This window comes from Oncorhynchus keta, chromosome 37, assembly GCF_023373465.1.
Source record: "Oncorhynchus keta strain PuntledgeMale-10-30-2019 chromosome 37, Oket_V2, whole genome shotgun sequence".
Classification (NCBI taxonomy): domain Eukaryota; kingdom Metazoa; phylum Chordata; class Actinopteri; order Salmoniformes; family Salmonidae; genus Oncorhynchus; species Oncorhynchus keta.
In genome coordinates, this window is record NC_068457.1 from 352,578 (window position 1) to 367,702 (window position 15,125).

Genomic DNA, 15,125 nt, shown 5'->3' on the forward strand with positions numbered 1-15,125 from the left:
CGTATTGCCTGCCTTGTGAGTAGGGGGAAGGTGAGAGGGTGAGGTCAAAAGAGGAGAGGAGTGGAAAGAAGGAGGCAGAGAGGAATGAGTCAAAGGTAGACGTGGGGAGGTTAAAGTCGCCCAGAACTGTGAGAGGTGAGCCGTCCTCAGGAAAGGAGCTTATCAAGGCATCAAGCTCATTGATGAACTCTCCGAGGGGACCTGGAGGGCGATAAATGATAAGGATGTTAAGCTTGAAAGGGCTGGTAACAGTGACAGCATGAAATTCAAAGGAGGCGATAGACAGATGGGTAGGGGAGAAAGAGAGAATGACCACTTGGGAGAGATGAGGATCCCGGTGCCACCACCCCGCTGACCAGAAGCTCTCGGGGTGTGCGAGAACACGTGGGCGGACGAAGAGAGAGCAGTAGGAGTAGCAGTGTTATCTGTGGTGATCCATGTTTCCGTCAGTGCCAAGAAGTCGAGGGACTGGAGGGAGGCATAGGCTGAGATGAACTCTGCCTTGTTGGCCGCAGATCGGCAGTTCCAGAGGCTACCAGAGACCTGGAACTCCACGTGGGTCGTGCACGCTAGGACCACCAGATTAGGTGGACGCAGCCACGCGGTGTGGAGCGTTTGTATGGTCTGTGCAGAGAGGAGAGAACAGGGATAGACAGACACATAGTTGACAGGCTACAGAAGAGGCTACGCTAATGCAAGGAGATTGGAATGACAAGTGGACTACACGTCTCGAATGTTCAGAAAGTTAAGCTTACGTAGCAAGAATCTTATTGACTAAAATGATTAAAATGATACAGTACTGCTGAAGTAGGCTAGCTGGCAGTGGCTGCGTTGTTGACACTACACTAATCAAGTCGTTCCGTTGAGTGTAATAGTTTCTACAGTGCTGCTATTCGGGGGCTAGCTGGCTAGCTAGCAGTGTTGATTACGTTACGTTGCGTTAAAAGAACGACAATAGCTGGCTAGCTAACCTAGAAAATCTCTCTAGACTACACAATTATCTTTGATACACAGACGGCTATGTAGCTAGCTATGTAGCTAGCTACGATCAAACAAATCAAACCGTTGTGCTGTAATGAAATTAAATGAAAATGGGATACTACCTGTGGAGCGAAGCGGAATGCGACCGGGTTGTTGAGTGCGGAAGTTCTATTCAGTAGACGTTGGCTAGCTGTTGGCTAGCTAGCAGTGTCTCCTACGTTAAGGACGACAAATAGCTGGCTAGCTAACCTCGGTAAATTAAGATAATAACTCTAAGACTACACGCTCTAAACTACACAATTATCTTGGATACGAAGACAGCAAAGGAAACTATGTAGCTAGCTAGCACTACACTAATCAAGTCGTTCAGTTAAGTGTAATAGTTTCTACAGTGCTGCTATTCGGTAGACGGTGGACGTTTGCTAGCTGGCTAGCTGCTGGGCAGATAGCAGTGTAGACTACGTTAGGACGACGAAATACAAAGTTGCAATAGAAGTGCTGACTGTTTCACTTTGTTGTCCTCTTTCTTTTCCTTTTTCTTCTGTCCTTCTTTTGTCCTTATTTTGTCTTCCTTTCTTCTGTTAACTAGATATTTTTTGTTGTTATTCTTTGTAAGCTAGCTAGCTTCTTCCAGGAGAGTCCCTAGCAACTGCTTAGCAACAAGTAAACAATTCTGCTAGCAATTCAGCTAGCTAAGATAACTGTACAATTTTATGAATAAATACTTTTTCAAAAGCCTGTCTTTTTTGGTTTGTTCCTTGTTTTGTCCTCTATTGAGTCTTGCAGTTTTCTCTTGATTTTTTTCGATGTACTTCACTCTAAAAAAACATTTAAATCTCAATATATACAGGAGCTCATTTTTCAGCAGCTGCTCAATTTAGAACTCCGGAACAGAGTATACAATACCATAGGGATATTCTCCACTCATCAAGCACACAGCCTTGCTCCCTGTTAGCATTGATGCACAGTGGAGGAGTTACCGTACATACATATGGGGCTAAGATTTAGGATTCATGGAGTGGATGGAGGGCTGATGGAAGCAAAGCACTATAAGAGAAGATGGAAAGTAAAGAAAGACATTTGTCAAGCTCGAGGAAACACTGGCATGAGACTGTCCTGATATGCTTCATTCAACAGTCTACAGTCTGAAATCGTAGTGCAGTGTTGCCATATAGCTGCTTTTGTCAATCATACATGTACAGCTAACTTCCTAAGTGGCTGTGGGCACTAACAATGCTTCTGTGTACCCTCTTTTCTATTTTGTAATAGGAGACCCTCACAAATATGAAGAGGAAGTAGGCATTCCAACAAGGAATACATTGGTATAATTTGGTATTGAGTTGTGATTAAAAGTATACAGTAACAGAACACTGCACAACTTCAGAATGGGGTGTTTATGGAGCATATCAAAATTAATCTCTGTTCTGTACAGGGCAAGCAGAAGACACCATAGGAACTAGTGGAGGCTTGATATTAGCTTCATTACAATGGTATTAGTTCCCATTAACAGTGTCACAATTTTGGATTCAGGAAGAGTTCCTTCAAACCCAGAGACAGCACAGTGCTGAATCAATACCTTATGGTAACACCAAAACAGAACAGAGAACATGGGGTGCTTATAATTCATTTCAGTTCATGTATATACTGTGTTTACTTCCCTGTAATAATTATTCTGTCATCTGTCCTGTGTTTATGGTGAAGCACTCAGAGTTGAAGAACTCTTTCCTCCTCGCCAACGGGCTGGACCTCTCCATAGGCAGCGGTGGATGATCCACATAGCTATAATTTACCACTCCTCCATCATCTTCATCCTCATCCAGCTCCTCCAGACACTGGCTATCCCTATCCAAACCCTCATCCTCTTCCTCCTGCACATTGTCACTGCACACTTTGACCTTCTTCTTGTTGCTGTTTCTCACCGAGGCTTCCAGGGCCTTCTGCTTGCGGTAGAAGTGAGAGAACTTGTTGAAGATGATAGTGATGGGCAGGGCCACCACCAGGGTCCCACCCAGGATGCAGCCACTGGCCGCCAGCTTGCCGGCCACCGTGACGGGCACCACATCGCCGTAGCCCACGGTGGTCATGCTGACGGTGCCCCACCACCAGCAGGCAGGAATGGTATCCAGCCCCACGTCCTCCTCATACTCTGCAGTATAGGCAAAGCCAGAAAACACGCACACACCCACGCCCAGGTACAGCAGCAGGATGCCAACCTCCCTGTAACTGTGCTACAGAGACACACAGTGGCAGATAAACACAATATGTCAGAGTGGGTATGTGATATAAATTCCATTAAATTCAGAAATTCTTCTATTTGTGATCATTTGCATGTTATATTAGATTATGACTTTATTTTGTAAGACAATACAGGTGAGGATTGGGTGGTGAATGATTTGGGAATTGAATGCCCTGTAATACACTTCTGCAAATGGATCAGAGATAAAGGCAGTGCCTTCCAAGATTACCCCTGTTCAGTTTCTAGTTTGAATTATGCAATTTGTGATACAAAATAGGCCTAAAAAACCTGAACCGACAGTTTAAACAGATGTAATTGACAGCATGAGTGCTACATTTCAGTCGCTAAATTTCACCGTAGGATAAACTGCTTATAAAGATACAATGTGATTATGAATTTGACACTATCAACACAGAATGACTCACAATTATAACGTCATGTTCTGTATGAAAATGTATGATAGATGTGATATGATACTTTCACATATAATAGGGTAGTGTAGTTGTAGTGGTATGGCTCACCCTTAGCGTTGCTCCCAAAGACCTGAGGCCTGTTGAATGTCTGGCCAGCTTCAGAACCCTGAATATCCTCATGAGGCGGAACACCTGCACCAATTTGCCCAGGTTCCCCAGCTCTGATTCACTGCCCAACGCCAGGTCAATAGGCAGCGTGATATAGATGGGCAACACCGACACAATGTCGATTATGTTAAGCGGGTGGCGGAAGAACTTTCTCCTGTTGGGCGCCAAAAGCATCCGTGTCACTACCTCAAAGGTGAACCAGCAGATGCAGAAGAACTCCAGCGCTTGCAGGGTCGGCTCCTCCACTTGTTTGCCATCCTCGTCAAAGTGCTGGTACTCCGGAAGGCTGTTAATGCACATGATGGATATGGAGGTCAGAACCACAGCTATGGAGAGAAAGCTGAAAAGCTTACTGGGAATGGAGTAGCCCGGGTTCTCCAGAGTCAGCCACAGGTACTTCCGGGCGTTTCCACAGCGCATTTCCTGGAAGTGCTGGATGTCCTTGTTCAGGTCTGAGATCTCATCCATAGAAGTGTCCACACTGCTAACATCACTCTCCTCATCCCAGCTCTTGTGGTGGCTCTCTAGTTTGCGATCGTGGTAACGGTAGCTACAGCAGCTGTCCAGGAAGAACTCATTGATTCCCCAGTATTCAATTTCCTGGCAGAAAGAGAAGATGCACAGTTCATCCATGATGTGGAGTTTGCCGGTCTGGTAGAATTGCAGCACGTAAGGGAAGAGTCCCGGGTTGCGGTCAAAGTAAAACTCCTTTTGTTGAGCGTCGTAATCGTCGCAAACTTGCAATATGGCCTCCTCGGACTCGCAGGCCAGCAGGCGTCCCAGACGTGTATCGGGGAAATTACTTAGAGTGCTCGAGAACAGGCTGCGCTTCAGGCCTCCAACATTGATGTGCACCAGGATATCCTCAGTGTCCTGGACCCAGGCTTGGAGACTCTCTTTTACCATGTTGCCCCCTCACTAAAAGACAAAAGGTAATTATGAAGATTCACCATAAATAATAGAAGGCTATTTACTAAACTATCAACAACATTGACATCTACCAATAAAATATATGTTCACTAGAGTGGTGACTATGAAAGGTTTGCAATTACATTTCAACACCTACATAACAAAGACCATACTAAAACATGAGGTTTGTGGCAGAACATTACGATAATGCCATTTCAATAACATAATGATAATATTTTGCCCAAAGACCAGAAGAATCTGGTTCAAATAATTCTCATATCGAGCATCCCACTGGGAAAAAAACTGGTTGAATCGACATTGTTTCAATGTAATTTGTCAATGTGTATTGTGACAAGGAATCTACATGAAAAATACATTGAATTTGAAAAAAGTTATCAACGATTCTTTTGAGGGTGAAAATCCAACCACAGGATTGTCATCATGGAAATCAAATTTAAACATAGACACACCTTCTATAAAAATATGTTCAATTTCTGCCTTTAAAACTATGTCAGATCTTCAACTTTCTTTCCACTATCAGAAAAAAAACTATAAGGCTGGACAGCACCTCTTACATGAGAATTGATCTATCTTCAGCTACCCTTTGGTTGCCCATCCAGGGTTTTAAACAAGCCGAACCCTGTTTAGCTTTGATATTTGTCACTGATTATTACCAAAGTGCTATCATGAGATTGACTGTTGAGTGATCACTTAAAAGCTAAATATATTCACTGTTGCTATTTAAGTAATTAACAGAGACAGATCAATTAAAATGTAACCATACTTATATCAGTTTAAAATAACTCAATTTGACTTTTGAAATACAATAAATAGTCTAAAGCTAAGTCTATCTAACAAACTAATGTAACATTAAAATGAGTAACACATCCATTGCAACATTTTTAGATTACTGTAACTATAAATGTGTTCTTATAGAATGGTTTATTTCAAATTCGACATTACAAAGTGCAGTATCAATGGCAGCCGATACGGAATTATTGCTTGCTGCAATGTTGATATATGCAATGAACATCAGGGGTCCAAGCAATATTCCCCGGGGGAGGCCACATGACACTGTCCGACATGGAGCCAACGTACTTCACTGCCTGGTACCTGTTAGATAGGAAGTCAGTGATCCACCTGACTAGTGATGTTCGATGCCCCATGTCTAGGAGTCTGGTGATGGACAAATTTTGGCAGACTCTTTAAAAGGCTTTGCTAAACTCAGTGGTGACCAGTGAACAGATGAAGCCAGGCTTATCGGAGTGCTTGTACAGCTCGTTGGTAAGGTCCAAGAGGCAGTGGGAGGTGGAATGGAAGCATGGAAAACCCTATAGACCATCTCAGGTAGTGTTTATTAAAAAGCTTGGAGGACGATTTCTTCTGTAACCTCTGCTACAGTATGATAAAGGACTGAATAGGAAGAAGACCGACCAGACTCCTAGACCTGGGTGGGTTGATTCACTGTTGTGGTCAGCCTGTCTGGGTTGCCCCCCCCCCCCTTGGGTTGTACCGTGGCGGAGACCTTTGTGGGCTATACTCGACCTTGTCTCAGGATGGTAAGTTGGTGGTTGAAGATATCCCTCTAGTGGTGTGGGGGCTGTGCTTTGGCAAAGTGGGTGGGGTTATATCCTTCCTGTTTGGCCCTGTCCGGGGGTGTCCTCGGATGGGGCCACAGTGTCTCCTGACCCCTCCTGTCTCAGCCTCCAGTATTTATGCTGCAGTAGTTTATGTGTCGGGGGGCTAGGGTCAGTTTGTTATATCTGGAGTACTTCTCCTGTCCTATTCGGTGTCCTGTGTGAATCTAAGTGTGCGTTCTCTAATTCTCTCCTTCTCTCTTTCTTTCTCTCTCTCGGAGGACCTGAGCCCTAGGACCATGCCCCAGGACTACCTGACATGATGACTCCTTGCTGTCCCCAGTCCACCTGGCCATGCTGCTGCTCCAGTTTCAACTGTTCTGCCTTACTATTATTCAACCATGCTGGTCATTTATGAACATTTGAACATCTTGGCCACGTTCTGTTATAATCTCCACCCGGCACAGCCAGAAGAGGACTGGCCACCCCACATATGCTCTCTCTAATTCTCTCTTTCTTTCTCTCTCTCGGAGGACCTGAGCCCTAGGACCGTGCCCCAGGACTACCTGACATGACGGCTCCTTGCTGTCCCCAGTCCACCTGACTGTGCTGCTGCTCCAGTTTCAACTGTTCTGCCTTATTATTATTCGACCATGCTGGTCATTTATGAACATTTGAACATCTTGGTCATGTTCTGTTATAATCTCTACCCGGCACAGCCAGAAGAGGACTGGCCACCCCACATAGCCCGGTTCCTCTCTAGGTTTCTTCCTAGGTTTTGGCCTTTCTAGGGAGTTTTTCCTAGCCACCGTGCTTCTACACCTGCATTGCTTGCTGTTTGGGGTTTTAGGCTGGGTTTCTGTACAGCACTTTGAGATATCAGCTGATGTACGAAGGGCTATATAAATAAATACATTTGATTGCAATATATTTGGCAAAATAGACAGACATGCCTATATTTCCCCTTCGGAAACAATGGGAAGACTGCAGAGTTTCAATATTATTTTTGTTGTTTACAGTTTAACTACACTGCTCAAAAAAATAAAGGGAACACTAAAAATAACACATCCTAGATCTGAATGAATGAAATATTCTTATTAAATACTTTTTTCTTTACATAGTTGAATGTGCTGACAACAAAATCACACAAAAATTATCAATGGAAATAAAATGTATCAACCCATGGAGGTCTGGATTTGGAGAAGGCAGCAGAACGCTCTCCACGGTGTCTCCAGACTCTGTCACGTCTGTCACATGTGCTCAGTGTGAACCTGCTTTCATCTGTGAAGAGCACAGGGCGCCAGTGGCGAATTTGCCAATCTTGGTGTTCTCTGGCAAATGCCAAACGTCTTGCATGGTGTTGGGCTGTAAGCTCAACCCCCACCTGTGGACGTCGGGCACCTATACCACCCTCATGGAGTCTGTTTCTGACCGTTTGAGCAGACACATGCACATTTGTGGCCTGCTGAAGGTCATTTTGCAGAGATCTGGCAGTGCTCCTCCTTGCATAAAGGCGGAGGTAGTGGTCCTGCTGCTGGACACTACACTGACAGACACAGAAAACCCTCCTGCCTCAGCTCGCATTGATGTGCCATCCTGGATGAGCTGCACTACCTGAGCCACTTGTGTTGGTTGTAGACTTCGTCTCATGCTACCACTAGAATGAAAGCACCGCCAGCATTCAAAAGTGACCAAAACATCAGCCAGGAAGCTGAACTGAGAAGTGGTCTGTGGTCACCACCTGCAGAACCACTCCTTTATTGGGGGTGTCTTGCTAATTGCCTATAATTTCCACCTGTTGTCTATTCCATTTGCACAACAGCATGTTGAAATGTATTGTCAATCAGTGTTGCTTCCTAAGTGGACAGTTTGATTTCACAGAAGTGTGATTGACTTGGAGTTACATTGTGTTGTTTAAGTGTTCCCTTTATTTTTTTGAGCAGTGTATTAAACAACGTGAGCAGGTCTCATTCGCAACAATAGCGAAGCAGGCATTATGACATTGAGCAATAACATTTACATTTAAGTCATTTAGCAGACGCTCTTATCCAGAGCGACTTACAAATTGGTGCATTCACCTTATGACATCCAGTGGAACAGCCACTTTACAATAGTGCATCTAAATCTTTTAGGGGGGGGGGTGAGAAGGATTACTTATCCTATCCTAGGTATTCCTTAAAGAGGTGGGGTTTCAGGTGTCTCCGGAAGGTGGTGATTGACTCCGCTGTCCTGGCGTCGTGAGGGGGTTTGTTCCACCATTGGGGGGCCAGAGCAGCGAACAGTTTTGACTGGGCTGAGCGGGAACTGTACTTCCTCAGTGGTAGGGAGGCGAGCAGGCCTGAGGTGGATGAACGCAGTGCCCTTGTTTGGGTGTAGGGCCTGATCAGAGCCTGGAGGTACTGAGGTGCCGTTCCCCTCACAGCTCCGTAGGCAAGCACCATGGTCTTGTAGCGGATGCGAGCTTCAACTGGAAGCCAGTGGAGAGAGAGGAGGAGCGGGGTGACGTGAGAGAACTTGGGAAGGTTGAACACCAGACGGGCTGCGGCGTTCTGGATGAGTTGTAGGGGTTTAATGGCACAGGCAGGAGCCCAGCCATCAGCGAGTTGCAGTAATCCAGACGGGAGATGACAAGTGCCTGGATTAGGACCTGCGTTGCTTCCTGTGTGAGGCAGGGTCGTACTCTGCGGATGTTGTAGAGCATGAACCTACAGGAACGGGCCACCGCCTTGATGTTAGTTGAGAACGACAGGGTGTTGTCCAGGATCACGCCAAGGTTCTTAGCGCTCTGGGAGGAGGACACAGTGGAGTTGTCAACCGTGATGGCGAGATCATGGAACGGGCAGTCCTTCCCCGGGAGGAAGAGCAGCTCCGTCTTGCCGAGGTTCAGCTTGAGGTGGTGATCCATCATCCACACTGATATGTCTGCCAGACATGCAGAGATGCGATTCGCCACCTGGTCATCAGAAGGGGGAAAGGAGAAGATTAATTGTGTGTCGTCTGCATAGCAATGATAGGAGAGACCATGTGAGGTTATGACAGAGCCAAGTGACTTGGTGTATAGCGAGAATAGGAGAGGGCCTAGAACAGAGCCCTGGGGGACACCAGTGGTGAGAGCGCGTGGTGAGGAGACAGATTCTCGCCACGCCACCTGGTAGGAGCGACCTGTCAGGTAGGACGCAATCCAAGCGTGGGCCGCGCCGGAGATGCCCAACTCGGAGAGGGTGGAGAGGAGGATCTGATGGTTCACAGTATCGAAGGCAGCCGATAGGTCTAGAAGGATGAGAGCAGAGGAGAGAGAGTTAGCTTTAGCAGTGCGGAGCGCCTCCGTGATGCAGAGAAGAGCAGTCTCAGTTGAATGACTAGTCTTGAAACCTGACTGATTTGGATCAAGAAGGTCATTCTGAGAGAGATAGCGGTAGAGCTGGCCAAGGACGGCACGTTCAAGAGTTTTGGAGAGAAAAGAAAGAAGGGATACTGGTCTGTAGTTGTTGACATCGGAGGGATCGAGTGTAGGTTTTTTCAGAAGGGGTGCAACTCTCGCTCTCTTGAGGACGGAAGGGACTTAGCCAGCGGTCAGGGATGAGTTGATGAGCGAGGTGAGGTAAGGGAGAAGGTCTCCGGAAATGGTCTGGAGAAGAGAGGAGGGGATAGGGTCAAGCGGGCAGGTTGTTGGGCGGTCGGCCGTCACAAGACGCGAGATTTCATCTGGAGAGAGAGGGGAGAAAGAGGTCATAGCGCAGGGTAGGGCAGTGTGAGCAGAACCAGCGGTGTCGTTTGACTTAGCAAACGAGGATCGGATGTCGTCGACCTTCTTTTCAAAATGGTTGACGAAGTCATCTGCAGAGAGGGAGGAGGGGGGGGGAGGAGGATTCAGGAGGGAGGAGAAGGTGGCAAAGAGCTTCCTAGGGTTAGAGGCAGATGCTTGGAATTTAGAGTGGTAGAAAGTGGCTTTAGCAGCAGAGACAGGAGGAAAATTTAGAGAGGAGGGAGTGAAAGGATGCCAGGTCCGCAGGGAGGCGAGTTTTCCTCCATTTCCGCTCGGCTGCCCGGAGCCCTGTTCGGAGCCCTGTTCAATAAGCTGGAAATAGAATGTTCGGAAGGCGAGTTGGTGCTACTGTGCTCAATAGAACTAATAGGAGCTGGCAGGGTGACAAATGCAAAGAAATAAGGCCTGTTTTTTTGCGATTACTTCAAAACGACAGCTGGGAAATATGGTCATATTATGAAACTGGGCTCCAAGGCGGATGCAATGAACTAGTTTTTATCATAATGTAATGTGTCCAGCTTACTATTTACACGGATTTCAGAGCACTCTCGTTTGAGTGTACCAGAGCGCAGAATAATTACTTTTACGAGCCTCAACCCCCGTTGAATATGTCAGTAAATGGAAAAGAAACTTAATTAAATTGTTTCCAGCAGCACATTTAGAGTCACCCACGCTCTGGTTAACACGAAAACTGCCTTACCAGCTCTTCTAGGGCGAGTAAAATGGTCAGATTTGTCTCATTTCTGTCTGGAAGTAGCTAGCCAACGTTAGCTTGGGTGCTTGACTGCCGTTGTAAGGCCAGAATGCTCAAATCAACCCTACTCATCATCCGGAACGTCCAGTGTGCGCTCCGAGAGCAAAACGGTCTGAATTTACAAACGGACAATTTTTCTCTGAATGGTACCATAATATTAATCAAATTAATGAAGCCAAATATCTTAAAATCAATCCCATATACTATGTTATTATAAAAAAGGTTTTAAATTCTCTGGTATTGCCAAAATGGAATACTATCAAATGCTTCTCAAAGATGCCCTCTGGTGGTCAAACTAGCAATAACTTGCAGTAACAAAATAAATAAATAAATTCAATCTAGCTAATTTCCGATTTATACGAAATTGTTTGACTACAGAGGTAGCAAAACTGTACTTCAAATCTATGATACTCCCCCACTTAACATACTGCTTGACTAGTTGGGCCCAAGCTTGCTGTACAACATTAAAACCTATTCAGTCTGTCTACAAACAGGCTCTCAAAGTACTTGATAGGAAGCCCAATAGCCATCATCATTGTCACATCCTTAGAAAACATGAGCTCTTGGAGTTGGGAAAATCTTGTGCAATACACCGACGCATGTCTTGTATTCAAGATCCTTAATGGCCTGGCTCCCCCTCCACTCAATATTTTTGTTAAACAGAAAACCCAGACATATGGCAGCAGATCCACAAGGTCTGCCATGAGAGGTGACTGTATAGTTCCCCTAAGGAAAAGCACCTTTAGTAAATCTGCATTCTCTGTGAGAGCTTCCCATGTCTGGAATACACTGCCATCAGACACACATAACTGCACCACATATCACACTTTCACAAAATGCTTGAAGACATGGCTAAAGGTCAATCAGATTTGTGAACATGGTCCCTAGCTGTGTGTTGCCGCTTTCCATGTTGTCTGTAGCTTGTGAGGTATGGAAACACTTTGTTGCTTTTATGAATTTTGTCTTGCTGCTTTTTGTTCTATGTTGCTCTGTCTGTATGCTATGTCTTGCTTGTCCTATGTTGCTATGTTGCTATGTCTATGGTGCTATTGTTTATATTGTAATTGTTTTTAATAACCTGCCCAGGGACTGCGGTTGAAAATTAGCCGGCTGGCTAAAACCGGCACTTTTACTGAAACGTTGATTAATGTGCACTGTCCCTGTAAAAATAAATCAACTAAACTAAACTAAACTAAATGGTTGAGAATTAAATGACGTGCCATAGAATGCTGCAGCAGCACACAGGGTGTGCCACAGTATGACACAACTTTTAAAGGAGGAACCACTGTATGTGAGTATTCTGTTAATTGACTCCAGCTCAGCGTTCAACACCATAGTGCCCTCCAAGCTCATCACTAAGCTAAGGACCATGGGACTATACCACTGGCGTAGCACACACCCACACAAGGCGCGGGAGACCACGAAAACATGTGTTAAATAGCAGCAAATTCTTGAAATTCGTGATCATCCTTGTCCAGCAGGGAAAAAAATGATTTTGTTGCATTATTTGAGCTTAAAATTTACTTTCAGGGGAATTTTATCATTCCAACACCATCATTGAGTTTGCTGACGACATGATGTTTGTAGGCCTGATTACCGATGATGATGAGACAGCCTATATGGAGGAGTGTGGTGCCGGACAACAACCTCTCCTTCAATTTCAACAAAACAAAGGAACTGATTGTGGACTACAGGAAACGGAGGGCCGAGCACGCCCCCCATTTTCATCGACGGGGATGTAGTGGAGCGGGTCGAGAGCTTCAAGTTTCTCAGTGTCCACATCACTAAGGTTCTATCATGGTCCACACACATCATCACAGTTATGAAGAGGGTACGACAACACTTCTTCCCCCTCAGGTGGCTGAAAAGATTTGTCATGGGCCTTCAGATCCACAAAAAGTTATACAGCTGCACCATTGAGATCATCTTGACTGGCTGCATCACCGCTTGGTATAGCAACTGCTTGATATCCTACCGCACGGCGATATAGAGGGTAGTGCATACGGCCCAGTACATCACTGGGGCAGAGATCCCTGCCATCCAGGACCTCTATACCAGGCCCCCAAAAATGTCAAAGACTCCAGCCACCCAAGTCATTGACAGTTGTCTCTGCGGTACCGATGCACCAAGTCTGGAACCAACAAGACCCTGAACAGCTTCTACTCCCAAGCCATAAGACTGCTTAGTGGTTAGTTAAATAGTTAACCTAATAGTTAAACCTTTTTGCACTAACTTCTTTTGACTCATCGCATACGCTGCTGCTACTGTTTGTTATCTATCCTGTTGCCTAGTCACTTTATTTCTACTTATATGTACTGTACATTTGGAAAGTATTCAGACCCCATGTTACACACAATACACCCATGATAACAAAGCAAAAACAGGGTTTTGCTAATTTATTAAAACTTCTTATGGATAGGCGGAAAAGTCGCATCCCACTTGGGCAAAAACAGGGAAAATGCAGCGTGGCAAATATAAAAAAATTATATAATAATCAAACTTTCATTAAATCACACATGTAAGATACTCAATTGAAATTACACTCGTTGTGAATCCAGCCAACATGTCATATTTTAAAAAGGCTTTTCCCTCGAAAGCATAAGAATCTATTATCTGATGATAGCACAACCAGTAAACAAAGAGGGTAGCATATTTGAACCCTGCAAGCGCTACACAAAACTTAGAAAAAAAAATAGAACATGCATTACCTTTGACGAGCTTCTTTTGTTGGCACTCCAATATGTCCTATAAACATCACAATTGGTCCTTTTGTTTGATTAATTCCGTCCATATATATATCCAAATGTCAATTTATGAAGTGCGTTTGATCCAGATAAAAACATCTTCCAAAAAACGCAACGTCACTACAAAATATTTCAAAAGTTGCCTATCAACATTGCCCAAATATTTCAAACTACTTTTGTAATACAACTTTAGGTATTTTTAAACGTTAATAATCGATCAAATCTGTGTTCAATACAACAAACCAACGCTACTTTTCAGGTCTTGCGCAACTCTCAACAGTGCTACCCAGTTCCCAGTTGGCCGACTTCTTCATTGCACAAATGAATAACCTCAACCAAATTCGAAAGACTGGTGACATCCAGTGGAAGCGGTAGGATTTTCACTTTTGGATAAATAGCATGCCTAATTTCAACTTCCTGCTACTCATGCCAAGAATATAAGATGTGCATATTATTCGTGGATTTGGATAGAAAACACTCTGAAGTTTCTAAAACTGTTTGAATAATGTCTGTGAGTATAACAGAACTTATGTAGCAGGCAAAACCCCGAGGACTAACCATTCAGAATTATTTATTTTTGAGGTCACTGTCTGTTCAATGGGTTCTCATGGGGAAACAATATTTCTGAGGCACTTGTTTGCAGTTCCTACCGCTTCCACTGGATGTCACCAGTCTTTGGAATTTGGTTGAGGTTATTTCTTTGTGCAATGAAGAAGTACGGCCATCTTGAAAAAGGGTAACGCTGTTGAGAGTTGGGCAACACTTGAAAAGTAGCGTTAGTTTCCTCTCATCCTCTATTGAAAAAAGATAGACCCGTCTTCAATTTGATCGATTAACGTTTACAAATACCTAAAGTTGTATTACAAAAGTATTTTGAAATGTTTTGGCATAGATACAGGTACTTTTGAGATATTTTGTAGTGACTGCGCAAATTGGAAGCTGTTTTTTTCTGGATCAAACGCGCCAAATAAATTGACATTTTGGATATATATGGACGGAATTAATCGAACAAAAGGACCATTTGTGATGTTTATGGGACATATTGGAATGCCAACAAAAGAAGCTGGTCAAAGGTAAGGCATGATTTATATTTTATTCCTGCAGGGTTGAAATATTATTTCTCTCTTTGTTTACTGCTGTGCTGTCATCAGATGATAGCTTCTTATGCTTTCGCCGAAAAGCCTTTTTGAAATCTGACATGCTGACCGGATTCACAACAAGTGTAGCTTTAACTTGCTATCTTGCATGTGTGATTTAATGAACGTTTGAATTTTATAGAACTTTATTTGAATCTGGCGCTCTGCATTTTCCCTGGCAATTGGCCAAGTGGGACGTACGTATCCCCTATCCCAGAGAGGTTATTAATCTACACCTGTTGTTTGCGAAGCATGAGCCAAATTAAATTGTATTTGATTTTAATTTCAATTTAGACTTTAAACCAAGATCAAATTGAATCTTTTTGCTCTGTTTAAAAAACAAATTTAAAATTAGTTTAGGGATTAATGCTAAACTGCCACTGGACGAGGTTTAAGTTGATCAAATGTCAGTGTATGTGCTGTATTTTGGGTGTGATTATC

General features: G+C 44.3%; 1 protein-coding gene across 1 annotated transcript; it reads right to left on the reverse strand.

Moving 5' to 3' along the window:
- Positions 1-2,648: 2,648 nt before the first annotated feature.
- On the reverse strand, positions 2,649-4,704 carry si:dkey-43k4.5 (potassium voltage-gated channel subfamily S member 2). Its single transcript, XM_035754713.1, has 2 exons — positions 3,739-4,704; positions 2,649-3,209 (listed from the first exon to the last, which is right to left on the reverse strand). The coding sequence occupies exons 1-2, from the start codon at positions 4,702-4,704 to the stop codon at positions 2,649-2,651; spliced, it is 1,527 nt and encodes a 508-aa protein (XP_035610606.1).
- Between the last annotated feature and the right edge of the window lie 10,421 nt (positions 4,705-15,125).

Excerpts from the sequence above, each read along its gene's own strand:
- si:dkey-43k4.5 (XM_035754713.1), bottom strand. The coding sequence starts at position 4,704 with ATGGTAAAAGAGAGTCTCCAAGCCTGGGTCCAGGACACTGAGGATATC. Across the intron at positions 3,210-3,738 it reads CTTTGGGAGCAACGCTAAGG|CACAGTTACAGGGAGGTTGG; the intron begins GTGAGCCATACC and ends GTGTCTCTGTAG.